This window comes from Anthonomus grandis, chromosome 11 (genome assembly GCF_022605725.1).
Source record: "Anthonomus grandis grandis chromosome 11, icAntGran1.3, whole genome shotgun sequence".
Lineage (NCBI taxonomy): Eukaryota > Metazoa > Arthropoda > Insecta > Coleoptera > Curculionidae > Anthonomus > Anthonomus grandis.
The window spans coordinates 22,593,109-22,615,910 of NC_065556.1; the positions used below are offsets into that span (position 1 = coordinate 22,593,109).

Here is a 22,802-nt window from a genome sequence, read left to right on the forward strand (position 1 = left end):
TTTATCGAAAACCACTGTTTAAAAAAAAACGCCGAAATACGTCAAAAGGTTTGTCAAGGGGGACAACTATCTAACCTAAAATTACTTTACCCCCTTTCACCCATTGCCCCCCCAGGGTCATCCCCTTAAAAATTTTAAATGGCAAGGGGTATCGAGTAAAAGCTTGTTTAAAAGGTCTTTCAAAGTCTTTTATTTTGACGTCTGATTTTTTTAAATCGGTCGATTCATTTTCGAGAAAATTAGAAAAATCTTTGTTTATCTTAATTTGTTCAGACAGGAAAACATGAAAATGTCAGTTTTTATTTCAATAAGTGTTCAAAATGTTGCCCGCTTTTGGCCAAACAATGATATAGGCGATGTTCAAATTCCTGACGGAAATTTTTAAAAACATGTTGTGGGATATCATGGCAGCTGTCGATGATGCGTTAGCGAAGTTCATCCAAACTTTCAGGTTTGGGAGTAAACACAATAAATTTCAAATGACCCCATTGAACAGTGGTTTTCGATAAATCCGTGATGGAAAGTTTTCAAATGAACACTCTGTATATGTTAACGTGAATAATGCCTCTTAGTCCCTATATGATATTATTAGAAAGAGACCCTTTAACCATAAAAAGAATAAAACATTTGTACGTTAAAAATTAGTAAAAATCTGCTGGAATGCAACTAGTATTGGACTCCATAATTGAAGTAACAGATTTAAATTAGCAAAAAATATTGTTATTTACAATAATGTTGTTGTAATTAAGGGGATCTGATGATGGATGATCCACTGTCACCTGTGGCTCAGTTCCATGCCATAATATCAGTTGAAGTCAATATTAATAAAAAGTAAATTGAATGTGAAACAATAAATAATGTAAAATTGTTATAAAAGCAAATTTAGAAAAGATGTGTATGTTAATCCAAAGTAAAAATCGGAATAGTATCTGCCATTGTTCTAATACTAATGAAACTGTAGGTAATGGTTGTTAACTAAATAGGAAAGTATTTCGTATAAAGATAAACTAATTAATATGATAAAAGCTAACAAAAGATTTTTAAGTAAATTCAAAAAAACTAAAATTCGAATAATCAAATAAAACATGCATAAAATATAAAACTAAAGTTGAACGCCGAAAGCGTATATCCATATATTGAAGAATGATGCCGATATACCACCCCAAATATCTTACAACAATATTTTCGTAAATGGCGTTAAAATTATTGAAAAGCTCCTAGGACTTTTTATGTTATAGAGCTTTCACAGAAATGAAGATCAAAAATGCCATTAAAAAGTTAAAAGGCAACAGATTTGTTAGTCTTGATGGGGTTCCAGGATAAATTATTAAAGGTTGCGGTGATATCTTGGTAAAGCCTCTTTTGCACATTCTTAACTTCGATTAACAAACTTTATATTATCCTAACAGGATATAAGGTGATTCCAATTAAAGAACAGAGACATGAATGAAGTGATAAACTGTTACTATTTTGTACTGTGTTTAAAAGTTTTTGAAATTAACTTCGTTCGATTATATTATTATGATGAAGTATAGTATATCGAAATATCAACATGATTTTTCATTAAAAAAAATGAACGCTAACTAACTTAATAACAATTCGCCAATATACGTAATGCTTTTAATAATGGAAGACCTGTTGATATAGTTCATACTGATATGCAGAAGGCTTTTAATAAAGTAAGCCATAGAAAAATATTAAATTCTCCTTATAAAAGTAATGTGAGAAATGAATTAATTAAATTACATATTTTCTATTTAAATCACAGGCAGTGTAAGTCTAATGTTTGTACTGGCACCACTGAAGCTCCATTTTGAGACTTTTTTTTTAAATGCTATAAATGCCATGTTAAGTTCTGTAGGTAATTCAAAGACCTTATCTTTTGCTGATGGCTCTAAGATCTACCTGGAAATGAGTTCAATGAAGGATTGACTCAGTTTACAAAGAAATTTAGAAAGAGTTGTTTCTTGGTGTAATTTGAATCATTTTGAAAAAAATTGTTTAAATTTAAAAAATTTTAATAATTTTAAATGTTACATTAAATTAAATTTACAGTATTAATATGCACAATTACAGGACTGTAAGCATGAGAAAGATCATATAAAAAAATGGGATTTATTGTTAAATTCACCAGGAGTTTTAGCGTTGGGTGTTTTTCAAGATTGTTTGACAGTCTGGTGTTGCCAGTGCTGGATGATGATCTCTACAATATGAAATATGGACTAAAACTAGGGAACGTGTGCAACGTAAATTCCTGAAATACATATTTTTCAAAAAGCATAGATGTTATCAAGACTATAATCACTTATTATTCTTGCAGGAATACTTTCACTCTATTCTATTTTCTATTCATTGTCAACACTGGTAGCACTGGACAAAGAAAGACTTTGAGTTGGATTTTCCCGGGAAAAAACATTTTTAAAAGTAAAGCAAGCTATAAAATGGGCTAGTAACTTAGATTTAATTAGCTTAGATAGATTAACAAAACTTGTAATTACTAGATTGTTTACTTCTTAAATGCAAGCTTTGGAGGTATAGTATGTGTTTTTCAATAGTATTTACATCTACTTCACTTCTTAGTACTATTAGAATTGTAAAATTAGTTATTAGAATTGTATCTGTAATTAACTTTTTCGCTGTTAATGCACTATAAATAAATAAAATAATTAGTTTTAGTTTCTCCATTAGTTCATTTGGTCAATAGCCCCATTATACTTTAATTTACTATAAAAAATATACAAAAAAACCTGAAAAATATAAAAAATACGACAAATCTGATTAATTTTGTTTAAACTAAAAGCCTGGAAAATGTAAAGACAATTTCCAGTTCCTGGAAGATCTATTACGCCGAATGCTTAAAATAAAAAAAAACACACAAATCCTGGAAAAGTCCGATCCAATGTGCAAAATAGAGCAAAACTACCTGGAACAAAAGGAAACTGCCTCAAAAAGCCTGAAACGAAAATCAATTTTAATATCTTAGATATTTTTAATGCCTGGAGTTAAATAAGATAGATGTTATAATTTTTTTCTATTCCTGTACAGGGTATCCCAAGTTCAAGCAACTAGAAGATTTTTGGAAAAAAAACGAATATTGGTACTTTCTCTATTTTACAAAATGGTAATGTCAGATTATCAAACCAACGTTTCGTATTTGAGCTGTCATCTCCAATTTTGTTTTTTTCAACACCGTCCCGAGTATTTTATTACGAATTTCAAATATGTTCCTAAACCAACGATGTCTCGTACTTATTCAAAAAAATTAAAATAATTGATTTTTTCATAACATCTGATGTGTTAGAGAGAGATAAATTTTATTTTAAAGATTAAAAACTAATCCCTTTTATACAATAACGCATGTCTTGTGTTAATCCTTTGAAAATATATTTTATGTCTCGCTTTAACACACATACATCGTTATTATAATATGTTAGTATCAATCCAACCACAGTCAAGTCAAAAACAATTTTGTTGATACACAAACACACCAATTAAAATCCTGATATGATTTCTTGGCACAATCTCTATATTTTCATTCAAATAAAACAAAAGGTATATAGGAGATGCTTTTATTGACTAAGGCAATAAGCCTCAAAGTCCTTAACATTAATATCGGATGATATGGAGCGGGTCAGAAACGTCACAGCAGCTAAAAAAAGAAAGAGTTTATGATTAAATATAAAAAGTTCAACAGTAAAAAAAATCTGAATAAAAATTAAAATTAAGAACTAATAAAATAATGTTTAAAGCAAAGGGGCCTTATCAAACATCCCCTAAAAAAGAACCCAATTATCAAAGGACACCTAACGCATTTATCGCACCTTTAAGCTGATTTTCCGTACAAATAAGACCACGACTGATATACGAGATGATAATATCCGTTTGAGTTAATAAAGCGATCCTATGTTTGATCACAAAGGACTTTAGAAGTGCCAGGTCGTTATCCGAAAGTCGTCTCTTGTGCTTTTTCGCTTCTTTTTTGCACATTTCGTAGAGAATTTTATAGGATTCGAGAATCTCAGAACGTATTTCTTCTTCCAAGTTTAAATGATCATCGTTCTACGATATACATGATTAAAAAAAAACTAAGAACAGTAGAAATAGTTAATTTTGTACCTGTACAACTTCAAACTGTCCATTTTCAATACGTTCCAGTAACTTTAAAAGTCCACAAATTATCACGTTGTTGTCCATATTTTTATTTATTGCTACCGCCTCCGCTAACATCGTAAAACACTTTCTGGTGTTCGATGCCAAGGTCTGGAGACGTTCTGAGGCTTTTTCTTCCAGTTTAACCTAAAATTATCCAGGCTATAATAAATTTTCTCAAATTTTATTAAAATACCTTTAGTTTAAGGGCACTTTCTTCATCTCGCTTTCCGGATAGTTTTCGTTTAAAAAACCCAAAGCACCTCTCAGTTTTTCTTCTTTCATTTTTACACTTTCTAATTGTTTGTGCTAATAACTCGTTAAACTCCTTATCCTTATAAAGCTTATTGCAAATTTCCAGCTCTTTTTCGAATATCTTCGCCAACAGTGAGAAAAAGTTTTTGGTGGAAAGATCGTCGCTTTCGGATTTTGTCAGAAATGGGTTTGTTGAGTCATCATCCAGAATTAAGTTAGACTTATTGATATCTTGTGAGGATTCTAAGGTTTTCTTATGCAGGGCCATAAAACTCCCTGTATCCACCAGTTTAGTAGGGAAAAACTCTGGCCCTAAGTAAGTTGTACTTTTAAGTTTAAGACTGTGGTTGCTGAGCACTAGTTTGCACCCTTTACTTGAAAATGATTCAGTTTTATCAACTTCTTGTTTATCATCCGCAATATCTTTTTCAGTGTCATTTATCTCAGAATCCTTGCTATTTGGTGAGTCATCTATTGACTTAAAGCTCAACGTCTGCCTCTCTAAAATAATCGAGCTGCTCTTCCCTAGCAACATTTGCAAAGAAATCTCTTGGTATTGCTCCTTGTTATCGTTCAACTTCATCTCGCTGCTCTCTCTCACTTTTTTAGCATAAAGTTGGCACCTTTTCGTCATTTCGTCATAATTTGTCTGTTTACTCACACCATGTCCACTAAAAGTTCTCTTTAAACTTGAACTTGGTGGTTTTAGTAAGGCAGCAATATTGGGTCTTTTGAAAAAGTTGGTTAAAGAGTGAGGTTTACAGTTTCTAGACTTGACGCTGGCATAACCGCTTTCCACCGATTCAGTAAAACTGCTTTCTATATCGTCCTTTTGGTGAAACGGAGTCTCCACGTTGTACTGGTTGGCGTTAAAACGAAAACTTTGTTGATTGAACGGTTTTACAAGATCCTTGAGCGTATTTTGGTTGTTGTAAGAATCGTTGATTTCTGAGCCAGACTCTTCATAAAGATAAGCGAAAGAGGGTGAGCCAGTTGGAAAAGTAGGACAACTCAACGGTTGAGTCAAGATCGGCAACTTTGATAAGCAATTTAAGGCTTCGGCACTAATTAAGTCCATGGAGGTTTTAAAGCCGTTACCAGACTGGAGTGAATTGTTATTAGAACTACTTATGTCATCAGGTAAATGCAGGTTATTGCTGCTTGAAAAATCGCTTCTCTCAGTGCTGTCGTCACAAAAGGCATCCAAGCAAAAGCCCATATGCCTTTTAATACTTTTTTGCGCAGCAAGCAAATTGCTTGGTTTGTCAAGGTTTTCTGGAGGGTATATCTGAGTCACGATTTTTTCATCATTGTGAACCAATGATAGTAACTTGTCAGCTTTTAGATGTTGATCGAACAAAAGGTCTTGTTCCCCCACATTCAACATTCCTAATAGCTCCTTTTCTATGTCAAACTCTTCAGGTCTGGAGTAGCTGTTTATATCTTGAGATTGATAAATTGCATTCCCTCCTAAACTAATATTAATTATAGGGGAATCAGTTTCAATTTGTTGTGGGCCCTCCATGGACAAAAATCGCACCTCGAAAGTCTGCGGGCCTCCCGTGGGTTTAACATCCAAAGGCTTGTCGGCGATTCTCTTCTTTTTCTTGCGGATATCTTGGTCGTACCGCTTGCGTCTCTCGTAGGCGCTCATATCTTGGTTTTTATAGTCTTTCGTAACAAAAAGGGTGCTTCCATAAATCCTGGCTGCCGTAAATCTATCCTTGTTGGTCCTTGGGTAACGGAACATTGGAACGTTAGTGAATTTCTCCATATTATTGGTGCTTAGAAGGCTGCTTCCGTTGGTCATGGTCCTATTACAAGTAGTTGCTTGTGTGCAGCAAAATATTTCGGATTTTGAACCTTCCAGGACCAGTTCTTGTGTGCGTAAGTCAACAAGTGATTTGCTTCTACGGTTATGTCTTGGAACGCCATCACTTACAGAAGACGTAAGACTTTCCTCGGCTTGCACCAAGTTGATCTGGAGGGTGGGTTGACAATTGTAAGCGGTTACGTTAATGTTAAGCGGATCATTTATGGGTTCTATGGATGTTTTTGGCTCAGCTTTAGCTCTTTTAGGGGAGTCAGCCACATGAATGCAAGGCTGGCAAACGTTTTTATCTGTTGAAGTTTCTTCGGTTCGTTTGGGTGTGGGAGAGCGTTCGCGATTGGCTGATCTAGCTGGAGATTTATGCTTTAAAGCGTTATTACCACTCATTGGTACCATGTTTCTGCTCCTAAAGGTACGGACCGCGTGTTGAATTTTATTTACTGGTTTAAGTGAGCAAGGTTCTTTAGGTTTTTGCTTTCTAACTGGAAAGTTCGGTTCTTTAGGGCGAGTTTTGGTGAGTTTTGAGATCGGTATTCTATTGGGGCTCTGTTCAGGAGTCAAATTAGACTTCTTTTGTTCTGATAGCTTTTTGGTTGTCTGTGGGGCCTTGAGGGTTCTTGGGGTCAAGCTTAAATTCACCTGAAAAATTTTAGTGAGAAAGCAAAAAAGTGGTTTTTAAAGATATTTACCTGTATAGCTTCTTCTTCGCCAAAGACCCGTATTGGGGATACTCCAGTAGATTTTTTAAATGACAAAGATCTATGGCTATGGTCTTTTGATTGGGGCTTGGGTATTTTACACTTTACGCTGCCCTTTCGATGCTTCTTCAGTGATGAGTCTACATTATTTGCTTAAAATGATTCATTATTTAATTAACTGTAACTCAGAAAGCTTAGAGCTTTGAAAGGCTAGAATTGGCATTGCCGTGGAACCATGGGCAGTTTGTTTGCTTGCAACATTCTGATGAAATGATGTCAAATGCTTATGTAGAAATGGCAAAAAAACACTCTTAATATTATTATACAAATTTGTCACTTATTTTGACAGGCGCAATACTATTCCTCTTTGAAAATATAAAGCATTTTTTTAAATAAAATATGATAAGATTTATAAAGGAGTCAACGTTCAAAGTTAAATGAATGTATATAACGCATATTAGAGAAAAAGGCAACAACATTGCAACACCGCTCGGTCGCATTGTTGATTCCACCGACACAAGTAATCTTTACCAGTGACGTAGTCAAAAAATATTTACCTGATTAATATTTATTATTAATAGATCATGCTTTAAATTATAAACAATATTACCGTTTATGAACTCTTTATGCGTTTTTTTTAACGTACTTCATTAGAGTATGTATTTATCCAATAAAAAGCGTTTATATGGAAATTAAATATTTTGTAATTATTATAGATTTCTTAATAAGTTTTTATTATTTTACGTTTGTGACGACGATTGTCCGTTAATATGACGTTATGATAATATTGAAATTTACTATCCTAACAGTTCACAAAAACACTGAAATGACTCAACCTTTTTTCTTTTTCAACCAAAAACTAAAGAAAAAAAAAAACACAGAACTTCAAAAAAGCCGAATGTAAACAAAAAGCCGTTTGCTAAGATGACATTTCGCAAGATGACATCAGCTTTTGCCTGCGGTGTTGCCATTTCAAATTTTTAGGAGCGGTTTTAGGAATAGGTATGTTGATATTTTTTTTGCTTTGAAAATGTAATTTTTGCACTGTATCTATTTCTACTTTTTATTTTTAATCTAAAATCTAACAACAATAAGTTGAATTAACATTAATATATGTGTTGTTATATAGCTGACAATTTCTTCTTTTAAAAATCCGTGTAAACTTGACAACACAGAATCGATAAACGATAATTTTTCTTATCAGGGACTTACCTATAACCACGTTTTGAACTTTGGTGCTCGTATGTTCATCTCTGTTCAATCGAGGTGTTAAAGGAGGTGAATTGCCTGTAGCAGCATCAACCATCTTAACATGCTTAATTTCTAAAGTTAAATCTTTGGTTTTATCTTCTCTGTTCAGCTTCTTATCTGTCACAGCCTCCGTGCAATGATCCACCATTTTCGGTTTCTTTTCTAGTTCTTTTGCTTTACTTGACGGTCTCGATATGGATCGGTCCCTAAGGTTGGCGGCACTGGTGGCAGCGTCAGCTTTTTTTACCCCCAAGGAGTTTAGGATGTTGCCCTCTAGGTCGTCGATAGTACGGTAAATTTCCTCAAATTGTTTTTGTTGTTGGGCACTTTTTACTCCTTTTGCCAGTACTTCGGCTTCTCGGGTCTGGACAGTTTGGATCTCTTTGGTTATTTTCGGGCAAAAGTCTTTTTCGTTGAGAAGAGTTTTGAATAGCGATTCTCGTTTGAATAAACCTTTCATGTGACTATTTTTATCGTCTAGGAATATGTATCTTATTACTTCTTTTGCTTGGTGGTCCCTTAGTAATACGTCTGATTTGGATTTCGGGTTTGGGGCTTCAAAGTGCTGAGGAAAACTTTTGAATTGGTTTATTGATCCCCTTTGTTTTTTTCCATATCTACAATTTGTAACGATGCTTTGATAGTTTATAAATTCTTTAAAATTAATGGATCAAGATCATTCTAATATATCAGCTCAGTAAGGAAGTCCTGGACTCTAGAACAAGCTAATCAAAGATGAAATATCATTTTTATTAACAGAGTTCAGATTACAGACTGAAATAAATCATAAAAATTTAAATGCCTGGAATACAATGAATAGCTTCTTTTCATTTTCCTGAAGGGACTTTTTAATGCCTGAAAGATAATAATTGCCTAAAATGGAATGAAAAGTATCTTTAGAAAGACTGAAATAAAAATGACTTCTATTACCTACAGAAAAATTAATTGTTTTTATAAAACTAGTAAAAATCAAGTCATTCCATTGGTTTAACATTTGTGAAAAATACCAAGACTTGACATTTTATAATTAATTACCTAATATACGGCATATCCTCCAAATCTCCGGACTGAATACTAATTTTAGAATGTGCAGGTTTTTTGTCAATTCTAAAACAATAGTCCGAGTGACTACTGGCTAGTGCTCTATGGTAAAACTCCCTTGTTCCTTTTAAAGGAACGAAATAGTCATGCTCTTCGTTCGTGATGCACACGTTAGACGGTTCTTCCAGGATGTTGTTCAAGTGAGAGTCTCTTGGTGTTGACACTCTGTTCCACTTCTTGTTTCCTCCTCCTCCTGGCAGGACCTGAATAAGATGATGTATCAGGGAGTATCCAGAAAAAATTCTTGATATTGTCAAAGGCTTTACATCAATCGTAATATATTAAACATATTTTTAATAATCTTAGTGATTTTAGTTTCCTGGTCAATTCAAGCGTTTCAAAGTAATTGCAGTTTGTCAATATATTAAAAAATCTTGATACTGTCAGAGGCTTTACAACAGTCGTAATATATTAAACAGTTATTTAACAGTTTTAAAGGACCTTCAAGTTTCTTTGTAAGTACAACCGTTTCGGAGTTACCGGTAATTTTTCATTGGATTTAAAAAATCTTAATATATTGTCAAACGCTTTACAAAAATCCAAATTTATTGAAACGCCTGTAACAACTTTCGTCGCTTTAGTTTCATATGAAAGCTGGGTTAAGTACTTATAAGGAAATTTCTCACTACATAAATGTTTCGGTGTTATACAGGGAATTCAACTGGGTCAAAATTGCTGGAGTAGATACAGGAACAATAGAGAAGTAGTTTGAAATACAGGGTGTGGAAATTGTGAAAAAATCGAATTTTTACTTCTAGATTAAATTTATGTAACAAATGTGTAAAATAGTCCTTTTTTTGATTAATGAGAAATTCGCCTACGGCTCATGCAACAATCCCCATGAATAGGAGTTAAAAATTATTGGAATATTTCAGAAAAAAAAAACATTTTTTTCAAAGAAACAATTAACACCCATGTGCAACAATTCTGTTCCTGGACAAGTCAAATCACCTGGAATTCCTCAAAAAGTAGCCTCACCACCATATTATTAAAAATTCAAAAATTATATTAAAAACGCTTAAAGCAGTTTTAATACAGAAAGAAAAATTCAACACTCCGTATTTTGGAAAGGACGCACTTACGACCATCGGTGTTTTACCTAAAACTACTTCAGTATGATCCAGTATACAGGGTGATTCATTAAGAATGGGCAATCTCTGAACTGGAGATACTACACACCAAAATATGGCGATTGAGCTTAACATATGTCTTATATAAATGTTGCAGGCTTATATTACAGTCGTGCTGTATAAGAATGGATGCAAAAATTAGATAGAGGATAAAATTTTGTCAAAAAGTTGTATGAATTGAGAGAGTGCAAAAACCAAAAATGCGAACAAAAATTTTGAGGGAGTTTTTTTTTTAGGGGATGATTGAGGATGGTCTTGGATTGGCGCTACCCCTTTGCACTTACAACTTTGACTCCATGAGATAAATTGTTTAGAAAAATCAGAGCTACCTTTTCTTCTACAGAGCCGAATTCATCCAAGTTGATTTAGAGGGTGTAAAAAAAGGGTGAAGTTTTGAAAAATTAGTTTTAAATTAATAACTTTCTTGGAAAAAATCCCACGAATTTTGTTTAAATAGCAAAGTTATAGCTCTTAAAAAGACGCGTATATTAATATATATATCGACTATGCAAAAAATTTTTGACACCAAAAAAAATTATCAAAAAATCAAAAAAAATTTCATTTTGAAATAACTCGAAAACTATACATCAAAGAAAAAAGTGTTGGATGTACAGAAGGTAGAGAAAAATTTTACCTTCAATTTGATAGTAAAAGCAACCCTCAAATCCTTACGTAAACCACCATTATGGGAGTGAAAATTTTGAAAACCTTTTTTGGACAAACTATCGACTGTACGATGTTGCTTCGACGCAACAAATGGAAGCAAAAAGTATAAGCTATCATTTCTTCCACAGTAAAGAGGTGATAGATTGCATTTTAAGGGTTGTAAAATTAAGGGGCGCATATTAGAAACCAGCTTTTTCGAGTTATCAAGAGTAAGAATTTTTCAACTTTCAAAAAATTTTTACCCGAAGAGAGTTTTCGAGTTATTTCAAAATGAAATTTTTTTGATTTTTTGATAATTTTTTGGGGGTGTCAAAAATTTTCAAAAAAAAATCGTGGGATTTCTTCCAAGAAAGTTATTAATTTAAAACCAATTTTTCAAAACTTCACCCCCTTTTTACACCCTCTAAATCAACTCGGATGAATTTGGCTCTGTGGAAGAAAAGGTAGCTCTGAACAATTTATCTTATCTTATCTTATTTATCTTATATTTTGGTTTTTGCACTCTCTCAACCCATACAACTTATTGTCAAAATTTCATCATCTATCTAATTTTTGTATCCATTCGACCATTTCTAATGACAGCACGACTGCACTCTATTACGAGATACAGGGTATTTAAAGTTGGAATTTTAATTTGAAATTTCCTAATAATTTTGTGATTTTAAGCAGTATCGTCTTGAAAATTGGTGAGTTTATGTGTTTAGACATGAAATTTACCAATTTTGTAGTGAATTTAGCATTATTTATACAGGGCGTTAGTTAGGTAAATTACAACATATCTTTTTCGCCCTATCAGCTATGACCAAAACGACTACAAAATCTAAAAGACAGTTTAATTTTGAATAAAAAAGATTCTTATTTATTTCATGTAACTCTATCAGTTGTTAAATTATTTGCATTTTAAACATTCAGCGTAAAAAAATATTACATTGGCTTAATAGGAATTTATTCTTTTAAATTACTACTATGCTGGGTAACAACAGAAAAGACAACAAATAACAATCAGTAACAATATTAAAAGAAAACTTCAAAGTAAATGCTCAAAATGCCCGCCTTCTACTTCAATATACTTTGTAAGGCATCTCCTTAAAGATCTTTAAATATTAAAGATCGTTGATTTTGAGAATATTAGCAGCTTCTTGAATTTTCTGTTGTAACTCTTGATGGAATTAATTCTATCTTTGTAAACCACGTCCTTTATGTTTGACTATATTGAAAAGTCTAAAGGGTTTAAGTCTGGAATTCTAGGTGGCCAAACAAATTTACTGCCACGCCCAATCTGCCGGTGAGGAAAATGTTCATTCAGATATTCATAAGTTTAAATAGAGAGGCCCGTTCAGATTAGGAGGAAGTTTAAAAGGACCAATAAAAAAAACAGATATCACATTACACTAAATATTTACCTCGAATTCATGCTGAAAATGTCGTTGGATGGATTTTTGGAGTCCCACAAATGATTGTTTTTCCAATTAAAAACAACTCGTCTAGTAAATTCTTGGTTTTTGGATAGTGTATCTAGCATAAATTGAGCAAACTGTAGGCAAACTGGTTAATCTTGAGCTAATTTTGGACAGGAGTATAGTGATATGGACGGAGATTCTATTTCTTTAAAATTCTCCAGATAGACGATAGGCTTATTTCTGTTGCCGTATTTAGCCGACGAGTACCGAGATCTGGATTTCCCGAAATACAAGCTAAAACCTCTTCTTCACTATCGAAGTTGATATTTTTGGAGTACCATTTAGGGTTTTTTGGACGAAAACACCCTGTTTCGCCTGAGCGGGTATAAATGCGTCTAAACGGTTTTTAATTGAATTGTCTTCAATTTAGATATAATTCTAAATACCTTCTGGCTGCACTATAATTTGACTGAGCAAAACCGCAAATCATATCACGCATTTCACTGTTGGAATATTCGTGATAACGTGGCAGTTTCTTATTTTAGAATTTTTACTACAAATAATACTCTTACTTAGTAACAGTAAAATTGTCATATAATTTCTTTACACGAGAAACTGATAAGTGCTGACACATGCCTACTTGAAAAAAAGTCAATATAATAACAGTGACTTAGGATTCTTTACACTGAATGTTTAAAATGCAAATAACTTAAAAACTGACAGAGCTACATGAAATTAACAAGAGTAACATTATTATTTAAAATTGCCTTTTAAATTTTCTAGTCGTTTTAGCCATAACTGATTAGGCAAAAAAGATATGTCGTAATTTACCTAAGTAACAGGGTGTACCTACGCCCTGTATAAATAATGCTAAATTTAGCACAAAATTCGTAATTTTTATGTCAAAACACATAAAGTCGCAAATTTTTAAGACGAAACTGGCTAAAATCACATAATTATTAAGAAATTTCAAATTAAAATTCCAACTTTAACCTTGTAACTTTCAACATTTGTATAAGATATGTTAAGCTCAATGGCGATATTTTGATGTGTAGGATAGTGTCACCCTGTAGAATAGTGTTTCAATATGTTAAAAATCTTCACACTGTCAAGTGCTTTACGAAAATCACTTTCAAAACAAGTTTTCATCAATATCTATACTTACTTGACAGTTCTCTCCGTGCTGCCTCTTTCTGAACACCTCCTCAGAAGGATCAGAAACAATTTTACAACTATCACTTATAATACTCTTAGCCTCAGAAGAATCATCATGCATATCTGAGTATTTATAATACGACTTAAAGCGTTTCGATTGCATCCGTTTCTGAACCAAATCCTTCTCAGTGGCTGAGGATTTGCCCGATTTGCTGCTCGTCTGAGTCTGAGTGACCACCGGTAATTCTTTTATGTTTAACTGCGGCTGAATTGCCACTATAGATACCGTTTTACATTCAAGTTTCCTAACCGCTGGTGGTTTTTTACGGGATTTTGGCCTAATACAGTCCTGCATGGGTGGTTCGATGCCTTGAACTATAAAGTCCTGAGGGTTTCTGTATAAAACGTGTGTTTCTGGTCTAAAGGCCTCCGGTGGTAAAAAAATCTCTTCTAGAAAAGCACTGGATTTTTTTTTAAATAGGTTTTTAGTAGATTTATTGCGGCAAGGAGAAGCTGTTTGTCTTAAGGGTTGTTTTGTTAGCTTATACTTCTTATTACCCCTAATTGTTTCTTCGCTTGCAGAGCATACAAGACCATATGTATGTTCATTGATGTATTGCTCAGAAAAGCTTCTGCAGCTTGCGTCTTCCGGTTGAGGAGCTGAGAAGCGAAATGGTTCTTTTCGTTGTTTTCTTGAATAAGGAAGAGGAGTTTTATGTCTGATACATTCCAGGGAGTCTCGAGGTTTTAGTTCTTTTTTGGCTAATCTTAGGCGACGAACCCAATCTTGGTCCTCCTTAAATTGTCGAATTTCTTTTTTGTGCCTCAAATGATCATTTTCATGTGCATCTCTTATTAAAGGTTGCTTATCAGAAGAAGGTCGGCTACGACTTTTGGGTTTAGTGGCAAGTGGTAAATCCAGTGTGGGTTTTTCAGTTACCTTCTTGCTTGACCGACTCTTAGCCTCATTTGCACCTAATTCTGATGATGTTTTAAGTTTTCGACTCTCAGGAGAAGTTTGTTTCGGTTGCTCTTGAATTCGTTTTAGTACTTCATTAACAATTTCTTCTTTAGTAACAGATTTGGGACGTTTTCGTTTTTCCTCTTTTCTTACTTCAGATTCTTTCATACGGGTTTTACTGCGCCGCGATTTCTTCTTTTTGTCTTCGTCCTCCTTCGGTTTCGTTCTGCTGCTTCTCCTGCTGTCCGGTTTGCTATCCCCTGTGGTAGATCCTGAACGTCTCTTGGTTCCTTGTAATATGGCATCCAACTTTGTATCTATCATCGCTTGGATTTTACCGAAGTAATTCTTCATATCCCCTTCTACGATCTGATGGATTTTATCTTCTTCGATTACTTTCGGGGTTTCTTTAGGGATTTCTGGGGCACGTTCATGAAGCTTTTTAGCCTCTTCGTGGAATAACTCGTGTCGTTTCTCAATCGAGGGTCTTAAAGCAGGCTTTTGATGCTTTTTGCAATTTTTACTGTGCATTTCCTTCTCAAACACGAAATATTGCTCATATGGTCCCAAAGTTATTTCACTTAAACCTTTTGGCCAATCATCTTTGGTAGGTTTTGGAGAAACCTGATTGTGGCGATGTGCTTTTTTTTCAGAGTGATCTCTTTTTTTATGGTTTTCGTTAGGAGATAAAGCACTTACTTCTGTTATATATTCCTCTTTTAGGAAGTCTTCTTTTCGGTTAGCAGAGTGTCGTTTTTTGGACCTAGAAATGAAAAATATTAAAAATTTTTCAAAATATGGAAGTCATATCTCGGGAACTACTACGACCTTGTGGATAGTCCCAATGGATTCAGGAGACGTGAACATGAAAAACACATTAGAATTATTTATGTCTAATACTTTATCTAACCATATTAAACTCGGTCAGCATGCTTTCATCTCAGATCATGTTTGGATGGATATTGTGAGGTCTTTAGTATAGACATCTTAGAAATCTCTTTTGTACCTTTTTAATAATATCGATAAGTACCATTTTCTATGGTAACCAATGAACTGAAGCTGATGGCAACAATAGACCCGAATCTTTTGACGATGATACCGTAAAGGTACATAAAGCAATTATTTAATGACAGAGACACCATTTTAGTTCGTCTCAAACGTAGAAAACAGTTTATTGTGGCGCAGAGGTAGGATAAACCACATCTTGGTTATTATAGTACGTACTCACTCGATTATTCAAAAAACCTTACGTGGTCAATATTTTGCATTGATGTTCAAAATTGAATGAACAAATGGTGGTGAGAAACACAGAAAGATCTTTATGGCATTCAAAAGTGGTTTTGATAAAGATCCGCCACTTGAATGAATTTTTAAAATATCTGGGTGTGAGTAGGTTTTCACTTACCTCTGCAAAACATCCCACACTTTATCAAAATTGTTAACAAATATTGAGTCAAAGCTTCAATTTCCTTACATTGAATGTTTTTGACAATTTAGAAATTCTTGTTCCCACATAGCAAACATATATTATATGTAAATGCTATGTATATTTGTAATATCCTGGCGTATATACATACGATGTCTTATTTTAATGCTCTGTTTATTTTATGATTATGAAATAAATATACGTTTGTCACACACTAGGTAATACATGGTAATACATTATTAGTATGTACAGTGGATATCCTGAATATACTAGATATTTAAACTATCTCCAAGGATTATACAAGGTGTCTACTATAAAAACCGCCAAACTTTAAGAGGTGATTAAACAAGTCATTTGCAACAAAAAAGTCGTATAACATTTTTTCGAAGAGTTGTTAGTTCTTCTGGTAATAAACATTTTTTTGATTTTATCAAATTTATTTGTTTTTTTTTTTTGCATATAAACAAGAATATCTCCGTTATTCTTACCACCACATAAAATTTAGATAAACCATCTGAAAGAGAATTAAATTTGCCATAAGATGGGTATATTTAAGTTTTTGAGTAATTTTTTATACCGGGTGTTATCAGAAGTTAAATGTAACATTTGGGAAATGTGCAAAAATTATCTTCTTCGTTGTCGTTTTTTTAAAATTTAGTAAATAGGGACATATTTTTTTTTTCAGCAAAAGCTACTGCATTTAACATGCTTTTCAATCATATACTTACTTTTGTGATAGCTAATTATTTTCACAGCAATATCATGGGTAAAAGAAAGAAAACCACAAAAATTGAAAATTTTCAAATTTTATATTTCTTGATCTTTTGAGCACCAATGCGATGAGTACTTGTAGATCTATCTTCCTTAACACAACAACTCCACAAATTTCTATTAGAAAAGCCGTAAACAAATAACATATCCCGATATTCATTCTTTAAGAAAAAAGGTAAGTTTTCCTTCTTTTGTAAATGGCAATGAATCCGGAAAAAACCTCTTAAAGTTTGGCGGTTTTTATAGTAGACACCCTGTTTTCTACGTATGTCCCATAAACATCCATTATATTATTTGTATCTGTTACATGTATGTTTATAGAATATACAAATACATTTTTAATATTCAAGGATATATAATAAATATTTATAAGGTATATAGGTACCTATATCCATGAAACATACTCTGGATAATTTCCTAGATAAGAAAAAGACGTCTTAAACGGAATTGAAAAAGGCTTCTGGAAGACCTCAAATATTTACATAGGACGACGTTTAAAGACTATTTTAGGTCATTTTAAAAAATAGTATAAGTAACTTTAAATTGCGAAATTGACTTAAATATTACGAAAAAATAGTTTCTCCTTAAATTCCAAATATATATTTATTCATTTGTAAGTATAACAAAATAAAACAGATATTCGTTGGTCAAAGAAACCCTAAAAAAGGAGGAAGGAGAACAGGAGGAAACATTCGGCACAAAAATAATGACAACTTTTAATTTTAATAAAAAAAAAGGTTCGGGCCGATAAAATATGCCATGTTTTCCTGTATTTTTTAATCTATAAACAAGAATATCAAGATGTAGACGCTGTATAAAATAAAACTTTTTTGTATATAAACGGTATATTTCTCGGCATATTTTTGGGGCCAGCGTCGGCGCCACCTGTACCACCAATTGTATATCTTATTTTAGTCACGTGATAGTTTATTTTAAATTAATTGGCTTTGGTTTAAAAAGCAAGCCGCCTTAGTACGTATTTGTTGTACAGCAAATACGGTGCAGGTGATCCCGGGTTGAATTCTCGTTCTTTTTTTATTTTTTTAGTACTTTTAATACTAATTTTTTTTTGACATAAAGACGTCAAAGACGTCATTGTCGATGTATATATCGAAGGTATAGAGAAAATAGATAGGCGACGGTAATGTTCATAAAATATATACATATATTATTTATATTTGAAGATAAAAAAATTAAGTTAATCTCAATGCGTAATATATATATAGATAGAACATAAAAAAAAAGTCCAGTTCAGAGATCTATTAGAATCTTTGATGTGTCGCAGATGCCGCACTAACTAGTCCGTGCGCCTATGTCGTATTTATTGTCGCATGATATACATGTTTAAATGGCAAAATTTTATATTGTTTATTTATGAAATCATTTTAAATATACGTAAACCCCATGTTTAATACTATTTTTTATTTTTCGAAAATGCCCATGTGTGTTTTAAGAAAGAAAATAATATCAAAAAATTGACCGCGGACTAAAATCCAAGCATCTTACAAAATATTTTAAACACTTCCAGCACTCACTGACTTGTCACCTCTTTTTAGTCAGTCTATTAAACAAAGATAAAAGAACTGCGTTCTGGCGATTCCTACTTTAGGCTGTGCAAGTGATTGTGTATCTCTCTCTATCCCACTGATTTTGAGGATTACGGGGCCGTACCCAAATAAATTTTTGGGCTGTTTTTGTATTACTTTCGACGTGTTTTTAATTAAAGAGATCTTTAAGGATGGATCTATCGCCTTTAAAATAAATGTTGGATTGGTCTATCACCTTTAATAGTTGGGAGGAGGGTCATGTGAGTTTTGCTTTTTACACGTTTATGAAAGTGGAGAATTTAGAATTTGGCCAGTATTCGTCTAACTTTTTTGCAGTTTTTACTGTGAGGAAGTGTGTTTTTTTTTATTTGTGTTTGTAGATTTATTTTGGCATTATACCTAAAAAAGACTTTAAAATGTTTCGACCCTCCGAAAATAGGCAGGAAAATCGGGCAAATGAAGAGGAAAGTGTTTGTGCGGGCTTATGGAGAGCGTGGGTGCAGAAGAAAGACAATACTATTTGTGATGAAAACAATAAGAGTGATCTGGACAGTGATTTAGACTTACATAGTTCTGATAGTTCATTTTCTAGTTTTGAGGAAGCAAAAAGAAGCAAGGAGAGTAAAAGCTACAAGGGAAAATCAAGCAGTTTTAAAACGTAATCGTTTAAGTACAGACGCCAAACAAATTTATCTAAATGTCTATAACAATTTATGGAATGATCCTCCCTGATTGTAGTGCTTTGCAAAAAACAGCGTTTTTAATAGGGGTACCCTATAGTACAATATGCCTGTAAAAAAAGGGATTAAAGACAGAATAAAGAGGAAAGATGCAAGACAATCAAAGGGTCTTGACACGGATATTGCCAAATTGCTAAGGAAAGGTGTGTATTCTAAATATAAAAACAATGAGGTTCTGACCATAGAGATGGTTAAGGACACCTTATCGGCAAGGGACAAACATTTCTCAGTCTCAACCTTGCGGAGATACCTGATAAAACTTAGATTTAAGCTTAAGATGGTTAACAAAAGAGCTGCTGGAATGGAATTATCAGGTGGTGTATAGAATATTTGAAGAAAATTAAAACATTTTGGGAGAAAGAAAGATCCATATATTATTTAGCTAAAACATGGTATGATACATTTATGATTGATGCATGATTTCCATTCTCTGGAAAAAAATCCCTTTTTTGCCATAGTAAAAAAACCATATTTTTATTAATTAAACAAGTTTAAAATTTTGTTTTTTACAGCTTGCTGCCCCTGTTTGTCCTTCAGTGACACAATAAGGACTGCTTCTTCCCCCATTCTTTGGGAAAAACCTTTTTTTGCTATGGTAAGAAAAACACTGTTTTTATTAAGAAAGCAAGTCTAAAATTTGGTTTTTTACACCTTATTGTATATATAATGTAATGCTTTAGTATCCATATGCTGATGTGCGAGATGAAGTTGGAATTCATAGTGGCAACAGAGAAACTGTTTCCTTCCTTAATGGAAGAAACTGCTAAAGATCAAAGGCAAAAAAACAGAATTTAGAAAATTGTATTAACTCTTTGGGCCAGATTATCCTCACTGTAGTTTTAGGATCCAGTATACTTAAAATGTAGTGTTTGTGTCTTTTAATGTCTCTTAATGTAAAAGTTTATTTTAAAAAATATACTTCCACTCTTCTGACTACATCATTACTTTTTATCAAAAGAAGTTGATACTAAATATTATAGAGATGGGGGTTTTCATGAGTATATTATTATAATGATATATCATAATATGTATTAATTTTAAAAAAAATCAATAATAAAGGACATTGAATATGGCAGCCAAAATCCCTATTAATAATCACCACCAAGTAAAAATAAACCTCTATACTCAAAAAAAGGAATTATATAAAATTTGAAGACAAACCAAAACATTTTACACTTTTGTGTCAAAAAGTAAGTATTTAATGCCTTAATCCACAGAATAACTGGGCCCAAGTAATTCGTACCACCTATTCTCTCATCACTTGTTTTCTAACTTAATAAAACTAAACCGAAAAATCCCGAATAATAAAGTTTTAAATACAAATAAATTTTAAGGCCGGACCTGTGCAACTTTTCACGCTTGAGTATCTGTGTTTGGGGTCAGACGTCTAACAAAATAGTACGTGGGCGCATGCAGTCAAATTTTACGAATCAAATGTATAAATTCCTAAGAAAATGATTAAAACATTTATTTATTTAAAATATCGTTAGGAATATTACTTTATGACTCTTTCCACATACAATTTTGCGATTTAAACATGCATGTCATGTGACAATACAAGCAACATCGGCACACGGACTATTCGCGGCACTTTAAAGATTCTAATAGATCTCTGAACTGAACTATACACGATATTTTTTGCCCTTTCTGGACTTTATAGGTATATACAGTGGATATCGCATGATATGTGGGTTTGTGATAACAGTACTTGGAGGCTTTGCTGTCAATAGAATTTCAGACCAGAAACTTCAGGACTTAAGGACTACAATTTAGACTAAGTGGTTTCTCGTAGGCTGTGAATTATAGTCTACAATCATGTGCAGGAAACAAATGCTTAAGTAAAAAATGGCTCATACAATAGCTTTTACTTGTCATCTCTATTCTCGCAAAACAGTAAGTGCCTTTGCATGCATGGAAGACGAAGTTATACGAGAATAGTGTGAGAATTAGCAGTTCACTGAGCCCAGTAACATCAAACCTAAAAAATCTCAATATTCGAGAGATTAAAATTTTTAGTTTCATATTAAAGATGGTTCAGGTTCTTTATCAAAAAGGCTCTTACAAGTTTCCTTGTAAGTATAGCAGCTTATTGAGTAGTTTTCGAATAGATTGAAAATAATCTTGATACTGTCAAAGGCTTTAAAAAAAAGTATTTTTTATTTCAAAAGTATTTTCATAACTTATGTACCCATTTTCAAAAAAAGGCCCTAACAAGTTTTCGTGTAAATATAGCTAGTTTAATTATTTACGTACTAAATGGTTTTTCAATGGGTTGAAAAAAATTAAAATATTTTGAAAACTTGTATTTTATACTTGTAATTTTATAATCAACTTTATTTGTTTAACGTTTTTAGCCTTTGTAATTATAACATCAAAAAGTCAGTCTGCTTTATTAACCATACTGCTTAAATTTAAAGTTGACTGCATTTACGCGCGAAGATCCCTACAGCACTCAAGCAATACAAAGCAAACACAAAAGCAATATTCTTGGAATGTGCTTAGCAGATATGCAAGGAATATTCAATTTCCAATTTTTTTTTAAATCTAAAGTTAAATATAATAATATATTTAATTTTCAACATTTTTATAGAGAAGTGTCTACATTTATTTATTGCAGTTAATTCAATCGAAGTTTTTGTGAACAAACTCCACCTTGTAAATTGAAGCAAATAAAAATGTTTTATAATACAACTCTTCCTTACCTATCCTTCTCAGGCTCACGCTCAAGAGAGCGATACTTATCGCTAGACCTCTCGTGTTTCCTTCTCACTTCCTCTCGTGACATTGACTTAACCTGATCCTTCTTCTTCTCCCTGTTCGATCGCTTATAAAGATCCTTAATCTCAGATATATCCTTGTCATTTTTTAACTTAAACGGATTTCGTGGCAATTGACAGAAAACCACTTCTTGCACCCTAGTGTTCAATGGATTCTCTAATAGGGGTGATTTGCTTTCTTTGGATCTGTGATGGTGTTTATGCCGCTTTTTTTCCTCCTTATCTTTCACCTTGTCTTCAGCAGGTTGCTTTTCACTTTTTCTGGATTTATGATGATGATGGTGGTGGTGGTGGTGGTGCTTCTTCTTTTTCTTGTCTATCGGCTGGTCTTCTTTCTCTTTTTTATGGTGAACTTCATGTCTGATTAGGTCATTATTAAGAGCGTCATTAAAAGACTTCTCTTTTCTGAAGATGGTTTTGGATTTATCCAGTAAACTGGTTTCCGGTTTCTCCAGGGATTGGTGCCTTATTTTGGTGTATTGTTCTCTAAAAAAATTGTTCATCCCGTCAATATCTGAAATTTATATATTATTACTGAGTCACTTGGATTAAAATAAGTGTACCAGGCTGGTTTTCTTTACTAGGATTCTCTGGAGTTTCCAACTTTGGTTGGGCAAAATCCCCACAGGCATGTTTATCGATTCTTAACTTTTCTTTGGATATTTCCTGGATAGGGGATAATGCTGGTGGTGGTTGGCCTACAGCTTCCTTGGGCCTTTTGTGTATTTTTGACTTGGAGGCATGTTTTTCTTTATGCTGCCGATGGGTTTTATTGTGATGGGGTTTCTTATTGGGCATTTCATTCTACTTAAAGTGCAAATTTTGAAAGAATGAAATGGACCTATGAGTCTTAGAGATTTGGCATTAAAAACATAAGGAATTAGGTTTTGGATTTTTAAGGAAAAACACACTTAAAATGACTTTTTTTCTGTCAAAATAATGAG

The 22,802-nt window shown here is 33.0% G+C and overlaps 1 protein-coding gene across 1 annotated transcript; it reads right to left on the reverse strand.

Annotated features, from left to right (window-relative positions):
* Positions 1-3,555: 3,555 nt before the first annotated feature.
* Positions 3,556-22,780, reverse strand: LOC126742298 (uncharacterized). The gene is made up of 10 exons (XM_050448935.1): positions 22,422-22,780; positions 21,784-22,372; positions 13,647-15,360; positions 9,220-9,488; positions 8,146-8,801; positions 6,925-7,085; positions 4,346-6,874; positions 4,117-4,296; positions 3,822-4,059; positions 3,556-3,649 (listed from the first exon to the last, which is right to left on the reverse strand). Exons 1-10 carry the CDS (start codon positions 22,654-22,656, stop codon positions 3,570-3,572), a joined length of 6,651 nt encoding a protein of 2,216 aa, XP_050304892.1. The 5' UTR covers positions 22,657-22,780; the 3' UTR covers positions 3,556-3,569.
* Between the last annotated feature and the right edge of the window lie 22 nt (positions 22,781-22,802).